This window comes from Brachypodium distachyon, chromosome 1 (genome assembly GCF_000005505.3).
Source record: "Brachypodium distachyon strain Bd21 chromosome 1, Brachypodium_distachyon_v3.0, whole genome shotgun sequence".
Classification (NCBI taxonomy): domain Eukaryota; kingdom Viridiplantae; phylum Streptophyta; class Magnoliopsida; order Poales; family Poaceae; genus Brachypodium; species Brachypodium distachyon.
Window position 1 is genome coordinate 4,746,312 of NC_016131.3, and position 8,295 is coordinate 4,754,606.

Below are 8,295 nucleotides of genomic sequence, written 5' to 3' on the forward strand. Positions count from 1 at the left end.
TGGCACAAAGTGACCAATATACCGAGGACAAACTTACCACCCTTCTGTCTATTAAGTTATCACCCTGTTGTCTATGGAGTTACCATCCACTCTAGTGTAAAAAGTCACCATCCTAAATGGCACAAAGATACCAAGAAACAAAGCACAAAGTTACCATCTTCTGTATATTAAATTACCACCATGCTTTCTATTGAGTTACCATCTATTCTACAATATAAAAAGTCACTGTACTAAATGGCACAAAGTCACCAATACACCGAGGACAATGTTACCACGCTCCTGTCAATTGAGCTACCATCCACTCTAGTATAAAAAGTCACCGTCCTATAAATGGCACAAAATTACCAAGAAACAGAGCGCAAAGTTACCACTCTTTTGTCTACTAAATCACCACACTACTATCTATTGAGTTACCATCCACCATACAGTATAAAAAATCACTACCCTAAATGGCACAAAATGACCAAAACACGAGTCATACAAAGTTATCATAAAAATAAGGACAATTATACTAGAAATTACCACGCACTACAACAAAAAATTACCCAACACATAAAAGGAAATAATAAGAAGATTTGAAACAGACAATTACCTTTTTTGGGGTGTTGTAGATGATATCTCAATAACAATTTTTTCAGCAATGGTGGTTTATTCCTATAAACTTCCAATGGTCTTTGTAGCTTACTTTTCGATAATATTGACCACCACAGACGGCACTTTAGCCAATTGTTCAGCTAGGACACTAAGTTCAACTGCGACACTAAAGCTATCGGCCTTCTTTGCTTGGCAACGTCGATGAGGTTTCTCCGAAGCAGGGACGGACCTCCACACATAGGCATGCTTAGTTGAAAGCAAACACCTCCTGATTCTTTCGCTTCTTGACCCATCATCCCTATATGTATCAACTAGGGTCTTCCTTTTCTTCGCAATCGAGCACTCTACAATAAACCAAAGCTCAACTAGTTAGTCTCCATGTTAGTTCAAAGTTCAAGCAACAATAAATCAATCAAACAGAACTCAAGCAGTAGGACACAACAAAGTTACCAATGTAAGAAGGAACTAGTACCACATGCTTGGGCTGGACAATTATGAACCCCAACTGTCTGAAATACCAACTATGTTGAACAAGCATCAACAGAAACTAATTTGTACACAATGTTTGGAGTGGACAATTATATAGTCAATCAAAATAGATGGCTCCCATGAACTAAATCAAATACACAATAATCTCTATCCAATCCAATCCATCAACACACATGCATACGCACATTAGTGGCCATCAAGTGTACCAAAAATCGACATGCATAAACTAATCAATCTCTACCAATGCATCAGCACACATGCATACACACATCCTCCCTTCACCTTGCTCTTCTGTTCCTCGCATCCTCCAAGTCTTCAATGTCTTCCAGCAGCTTCTCCCACTTCCCCACTGAACCACTACGCCGAAGCAACCAAGGCAAGCAAGAATCCTAGCCTCACGAGCACCGCACAGCGGAAGCAGCAGAGATTTCGGCCCCGGGCAGCGATGCAGGCTCCGGCGAACCCCTCCGTTGAACTGCTGCCTCTGGTGGCGCCGCCGCCGCGGGTGAAGGCATGCACCACCCCACGCCCCTCCGCCGGCCTCCCTCCAGCTCTTCCCTCGCCGGCTGCTCGACCCCTTCGCCGCCATGAGTGGGGGATCCACGAGCTGCCGTCGGGTCGGGGCCGCGTACGCGCCCAATGTACAGCGGGCAGCGCAGGGCGTAGTCCGGTGGCAGCAGCAGAGGAGAGAATGTGGGGTGCGGAGGTGAGTCGCGAGGAGAAAGAAATGAGGAAGGATGAGGCGAGGGATTTGGCGAGTGGGGTGGAGAACAGAGAAGTTCGGTACTAAACTAACTGCAGAACGATAGATTGATTGTTATGAGTGTATGTGTCAATTCATACCATACAAAGTTTACCAACCATTGTCTAGCCAAAAATTGGTCAAGGATTCACTCTTGGGTGGCCAGAAATTTGGCACGATTCGTAAAGAAAACATGAACACAAGATTGGCATAATCAAAACTTAATTATCATATCTTGCCAAAATTGCGGCAACAAAAATGTGGACATAAAGCAAAAAAGCACGGGAAACCCGTAGGCCCCGCCCCTAGGATAGGAACCAGCGATACGAAACACTCAACGGACCTGATTTACCAAGAGGGCAGCTACGAGATCAGACGGCCAGGAAGGAAACCCTAGCGGCCCTCTCTGCCAATATAAAGCGCCACCCCGCTACTCCGACCCCTTCCTTTCACAGTTCCCATCTCGCCGCCGCCGCATCCGCCCCCTCTCTCCTCCTTCTCCTCCGAGGTTAGCGTCCGGATCGATCCTCCCCCTCCCCTGAGGTTTAGTCTTAGATCTACGCACGTGCTTCTGTTTCGATTTGCTGCTAGATCGAGGTTTGGGTCGGTTTTGTTGCGCAGATTATTGTTGTTTTTGTATGTAATATGGAGGATGCCCTCTAAGCTCGTACTACGTAGCATCGATCTGTGGATCCCTCAGTTTCTGTATAATTTTTTGCGAGAGCTGTCAATTATCTGTATGCGCATGTGTAGGCGCGATTTCCTAGTGATTCTCTTCCGCAGCTGTAAGCGCGATTTCCTACTGATTCTCTTCGTGCTTGGTTGAATCTATCGGTCGATGTATTTGTGGTTTGTCGAGTAGAACTGACGTCGTTGTACTTAATTTTGTACTGATTTAGAGATTTTATTTAGAATCAGCGGTTATAACTGTTGCTTACAGATAGTTTTGGGTCAAGATTTAGTCTCCACCATGTTGTAGTTCTAATATTTTTCCGTAGATCTAACCGGTGCATGCTGTCTTGTCATACTTGCTCGGGTGTTGTTCCATCTGACTAACACATCTAGTTCTGTTTCTTGTAATTATTTGTGTTGACATGTTGATGGTGGCGATATACTGTTTTCTAATCCCTGTTACTTCGATGCTGCAGTTTCAGCCATGGGTAAGGAGAAGACTCACATCAACATCGTGGTCATTGGCCATGTCGACTCTGGCAAGTCGACCACCACTGGCCACCTGATCTACAAGCTTGGAGGTATTGACAAGCGTGTGATCGAGAGGTTCGAGAAGGAGGCTGCCGAGATGAACAAGAGGTCATTCAAGTACGCGTGGGTGCTTGACAAGCTCAAGGCAGAGCGTGAGAGAGGTATCACCATCGATATTGCCTTGTGGAAGTTTGAGACCACCAAGTACTACTGCACAGTCATCGATGCCCCTGGACACCGTGACTTCATCAAGAACATGATTACGGGTACCTCCCAGGCTGACTGTGCCGTGCTTATCATTGACTCCACCACTGGTGGTTTTGAGGCTGGTATCTCCAAGGATGGCCAGACCCGTGAGCATGCACTCCTCGCTTTCACTCTTGGTGTGAAGCAGATGATCTGCTGCTGCAACAAGGTATACATGCTATCCAACTTCTGTATATGTATGTAAAATGCTGTTCTAGATTCTATAGAACAATGCTCAGATTCATGTATTATCTTGCTATATCCACTTGATATTATCATTAAGGATGACTTAAAGTATGTTCACTGTCCAACACCATTCTCCTTACGAGTTGAGCACCATTTATCATGTTATGTGTTGATCATGTAACAGAAGATACTGTTAATTGTTATGTTTCTGCTCAATTTAATCTGATATTCTGATTTGACTCCCTTGTGAATTGAGCACCGTTATCTTGCAATATCCACTTGATCATTAAGATTGACTTGATACATGTTCACTGTTAAGCACCATTGTTCTCTCAAATTGAGCACCATCTATCATGTTATGTGTTGATGATGTAATGTAAGATACTATTAATGATTACTTTCTGCTCCATTTAATCTGACCTTACTCCTGAACTAGGAGTAGTGATTGCATCCTTCATATCTTCCTTGAGTACTCGAACTACATGTTTGTTCATAACCACTTCACTGTTATTTTTTAGTTATATTTTCTGTTAATCATGTTTGATGGCATAGTCAGTCCAAATGTCACTTCCTTAACTAGTGCCTGTTGTTTGACTTGTCCTGTTAAACTAATGGGATGCTCTGATGGTATGTTTCAGATGGATGCCACCACTCCCAAGTACTCGAAGGCCCGTTATGATGAAATTGTTAAGGAAGTCTCTTCGTACCTCAAGAAGGTCGGGTACAACCCTGACAAGGTCCCCTTCGTCCCCATCTCTGGTTTTGAGGGTGACAACATGATTGAGAGGTCCACCAACCTTGACTGGTACAAGGGCCCTACCTTGCTTGAGGCCCTTGACCAGATCAATGAGCCCAAGAGGCCCTCGGACAAGCCCCTGCGTCTTCCCCTCCAGGACGTGTACAAGATTGGTGGCATTGGAACTGTGCCTGTGGGCCGTGTTGAGACTGGTGTCATCAAGCCTGGTATGATTGTTACCTTCGGCCCAACCGGTCTGACCACTGAGGTCAAGTCTGTTGAGATGCACCATGAGGCTCTTCAGGAGGCTCTTCCTGGTGACAATGTCGGCTTCAATGTGAAGAATGTTGCTGTGAAGGATCTCAAGCGTGGGTTTGTTGCATCCAACTCCAAGGATGACCCTGCCAAGGAGGCTGCCAACTTCACCTCACAGGTCATCATCATGAACCACCCTGGTCAGATTGGCAACGGCTACGCCCCAGTGCTGGACTGCCACACCTCCCACATTGCTGTCAAGTTTGCGGAGCTGGTGACCAAGATCGACAGGCGATCTGGTAAGGAGCTGGAGAAGGAGCCCAAGTTCTTGAAGAACGGTGATGCTGGTATCGTGAAGATGATTCCCACCAAGCCCATGGTTGTGGAGACCTTCGCCATGTACCCTCCTCTTGGTCGTTTTGCTGTGCGTGACATGAGACAAACAGTTGCTGTTGGTGTCATCAAGGGCGTGGAGAAGAAGGACCCAACCGGTGCCAAGGTCACCAAGGCTGCTGCCAAGAAGAAATGAGGTGTCCCTGTGAGGAAATATCTAGCAGCAGTTTTAGTGTTAAAGTTTTGTCTATGGCCATTGCACTTCTTGCTTGAGACTCCTAAAACAATGCAAGTAGTGTTCCTGTTTGTCGTTTAAGTACACTGTATTTCTATTTCAGATTCGGCAGAACATTTGTGCGCTGAGTATGATTTGTGGTCAAACCTACTTTTCTGTAATGCTAGTTCTAAGATTGCAACTTTTATACCCTGCTCTTTCTTGTGCTTGGTGCTGCCTGCTATTCCCTGCTTTTCTTCCATAGTTTGCAAATTTAATTTTCTAGTTTGTTGTTTAATTTGTTTAGCATGCATATTTCGTTCTTAGTATCTTGTTCATTGTTTTTTTACTTAAAAATTCCAGCTTTACTCTGTATATTCAAAATTTTGAATGCGAGTCGTTAGGAATGCCATGAACTCTTCGTAATTTCCCGCAGGTCGCCAGTGGCAATTTACGATTCAGTTCTGATTGTTCGTAATTTGCACAAAATTCTTGCCCAAACGAAAGTAAAGGTTCTACATTTGCCATTTGCATCACCTCTTCTGGGCCCGGAGGTTTAGCTCCAGGTGACAAGTACTACTCCGTACCTTTTTCAAACTTGAGACACTTAATTTGATTGCAGGGAGTATAATTTGCTCTTTTTTAGAGGGTGTGACTAGTACAATTAACTGTTCAACCCAAATTAGCATTGGACAGCGAGGAGTTTCCTTTTCTCTTGGTGGTCAACTCGGACTGAACCAAACTATTGTACTTCCCGCTCACCGAGAGGAAACCAGGTACTCAGCTGTCAAAAAAATGAAACCAGGTACTCAGGTGTAAAGAAAAGTTTCAGAAGATCTAAAAAGTCATTTAACAAAGAATGTGCTACAAATTGAGAGCTTGCAAAAACTCCTAAAAAAACATGACAAGAAATGACCAGGTACCCATGATAAAAAGTCATAATTTTAGATGATTTTTCACGGATTACAATCTCGTACTCTCGTAAATGTCATACATCCATTCATTTGCCTCACATTTTTCTGGAAGCACGAACCTACAAAACTGTTACCCAAAACTGTGCTGGAGTTCAGAATAAATGGTTCTAGAATGTTCGGATTTAACATAGAAGATCGAGTTCACAGTCCAGGCTTGAAATTGGATCAAGCACAATTCTCATTTTAGAATAGACTGTATTATGTTCTTCTGAGGGGAGTGTTGTTTTGATTTGATCTGATTGAAACTATTGTTGCACGACCGCACTTTTGCTTCTAATGTGCGGAGCAGTTAGCAAAGGCTTACCTCAAGCAAATTTCTTGTGTTCTTGCCACTACTTGAACCGAAATTCGTATACACGAATATAATCATAGTCTTCCCCGCAAAATAAATAATACTAATAATCATAGTCTAGACAGGTGGATTTATAGTGTAAAAAGTTTCTCTCTACCACGCTGGTATGTATTGATGTATGCTATAAAGTTAGAACCATACACCTAACTTATTTGCGCAACCAACTCAGTAGGTACGAGTCGTTCTGCTTCTATATACTACTAGCACAGCAAGCCTTCCTTCTATATACTACTAGCACAGCAGCCTTCCTTCTCTACTCTGCTTGCAAAGTGTACACAATCGTGTTGATCTAGCCCAGCTAAAGGACGGTACGAATTAGACACCAGTATTCCATAAGTCTAATTTCAATCTTGGACTGGCCTAGTCTAGCTAACGCCCGTAGATATTGACATAATAGAAGCTGCGTGCTTTAGGATGCGTGTCTTGGGAATGTGTGGCATCGAGAAACAAATGGCCGCAAACCGTGTACATGGGTCAGCTAGTTCACGCTGCTGGTCTAGGTAGCAGTTTTCCATGTTCTGTATGTTGGCTTCAAAGCTCAGGCTAAGCTTGGCTTAGCTTGGTATGGATCGGGTCAAGTCAGGTGGATTCAGAAATACCAGTCTTTCAGAAACCGATCGACGAACGACGGGACGAGCGTTCGTTGCTTGAGTTGCTTCCTGTGGAATGGCCATGTCAAGGGCCACCTATTGGCTGTCTGTGCTTAGAGCAACTTGAGCCAATGCATGGGTTGCAGTGATTGGACTGGGTCGGCCTGAGATCTACTACAGGGTAACCAGCGATCAGTTTACATATACACTGAGGGACATAATGAGCAGGGCATCCCGTTGAATCACGTCTATTCATTTTCCCCATATTTTTTTTTTTGGAAGCACGAACCTACAAAACTGTTACGCAAAACCGTGCTGGAGATTAAACGGTTTTAGAATGTCCGGATCGAACATAGAAGAGTTTATAGTCCAGGCTTGAAATTGGATCAAGCACAATTCACATTTTAGAATATACTCTATTCTGTTCTATTGAGGAAAATATTGTTTTGTTTCAATCTGATCAAAATTATTGTTGCATGACCGGACGTTTGCTTCTTACGTAGAAGTTCGCAAAGGCCAACCTTGAGCTTTGCATCTGTGGTTCTTGCCACTAATTGAACAAAAAATTGTATACACTTACCCCGGTCACTGAAGAATAGAGAGCTGACTGAGCTGCCCCATTTGCTTTTGAACACACTCATCTTTTCAATTTTTATTCTTATCTGGAGTTACACAAAGTCTAGACGCGTTGATTTATAATGTAACTGTTTCTCTCTACCACGCACGTATGTATTAATGTTATGATATAAAATTTAGAACCATACATGCTCCAACCAACTCATGGTATGCATTAAAGTCGTTCTCCATCTATATACTACTCCCTCCGATTCATATTAATTTTCTCAAATTTGTCTAAATATGAATATATCTATGCCTAAAAGGCGTCTAGATACATGTAATATTTTGACAATTAAAAAGGATCGGAGGGAGTACTTTGCGGTGCCTGTCCTCATACACATCAAGCCTTCCTTCTCTACTCTCGATCATTGCAAGTATGCATAATCGTGTTGAGCCCTCTCATTTGGCCTCTCACTTTTTTAGCCTAGCTGACGGAGGGTACGAGTTAGACACAAACTATTTCATAAGTCTAATTTCTATCTTGGACTGACATAGTAGAAGCTGCGTGTGTTAGGATTAATTGTGTGCCTTGAGAATGTGCGGCATCGAGAAACAAGTAGGCGCAAGGTGTTGTCACAGGTCAGCTCACTCATGCTGCTGATCTGGGTAGCGGTTTTCCATGTTCTGTCAGTTGGCTTCGAAGCTCAGGCCAAGCTTGTCCTGTCTTGGTTTGGTTTGGATCGGGTCAAGTCTGGTGGCTTCGAAACTACCGTTCTTCTAGAAAGAGTCTGACGAACGAGGCAGCTGAGATACGGCGGCTGTA

The 8,295-nt window shown here is 43.7% G+C and overlaps 1 protein-coding gene and 1 long non-coding RNA gene across 2 annotated transcripts; one reads left to right on the forward strand and one right to left on the reverse strand.

The window, feature by feature from the left end:
* Window positions 1–460: 460 nt before the first annotated feature.
* On the reverse strand, window positions 461–1,971 carry LOC112271122. Its single transcript, XR_002964011.1, has 2 exons — window positions 1,366–1,971; window positions 461–938 (listed from the first exon to the last, which is right to left on the reverse strand). It is a non-coding gene; the product is annotated as an uncharacterized LOC112271122 (long non-coding RNA).
* Window positions 1,972–2,182: 211 nt separating this feature from the next.
* Window positions 2,183–5,212, forward strand: LOC100822789 (elongation factor 1-alpha). Its single transcript, XM_003558411.4, has 3 exons — window positions 2,183–2,333; window positions 2,974–3,443; window positions 4,099–5,212. Exons 2-3 carry the CDS (start codon window positions 2,982–2,984, stop codon window positions 4,978–4,980), a joined length of 1,344 nt encoding a protein of 447 aa, XP_003558459.1. The 5' UTR covers window positions 2,183–2,333; window positions 2,974–2,981; the 3' UTR covers window positions 4,981–5,212.
* Window positions 5,213–8,295: the final 3,083 nt, after the last annotated feature.

Excerpts from the sequence above, each read along its gene's own strand:
- LOC100822789 (XM_003558411.4), top strand. The coding sequence starts at position 2,982 with ATGGGTAAGGAGAAGACTCACATCAACATCGTGGTCATTGGCCATGTC. Across the intron at positions 3,444-4,098 it reads TGATCTGCTGCTGCAACAAG|ATGGATGCCACCACTCCCAA; the intron begins GTATACATGCTA and ends GGTATGTTTCAG.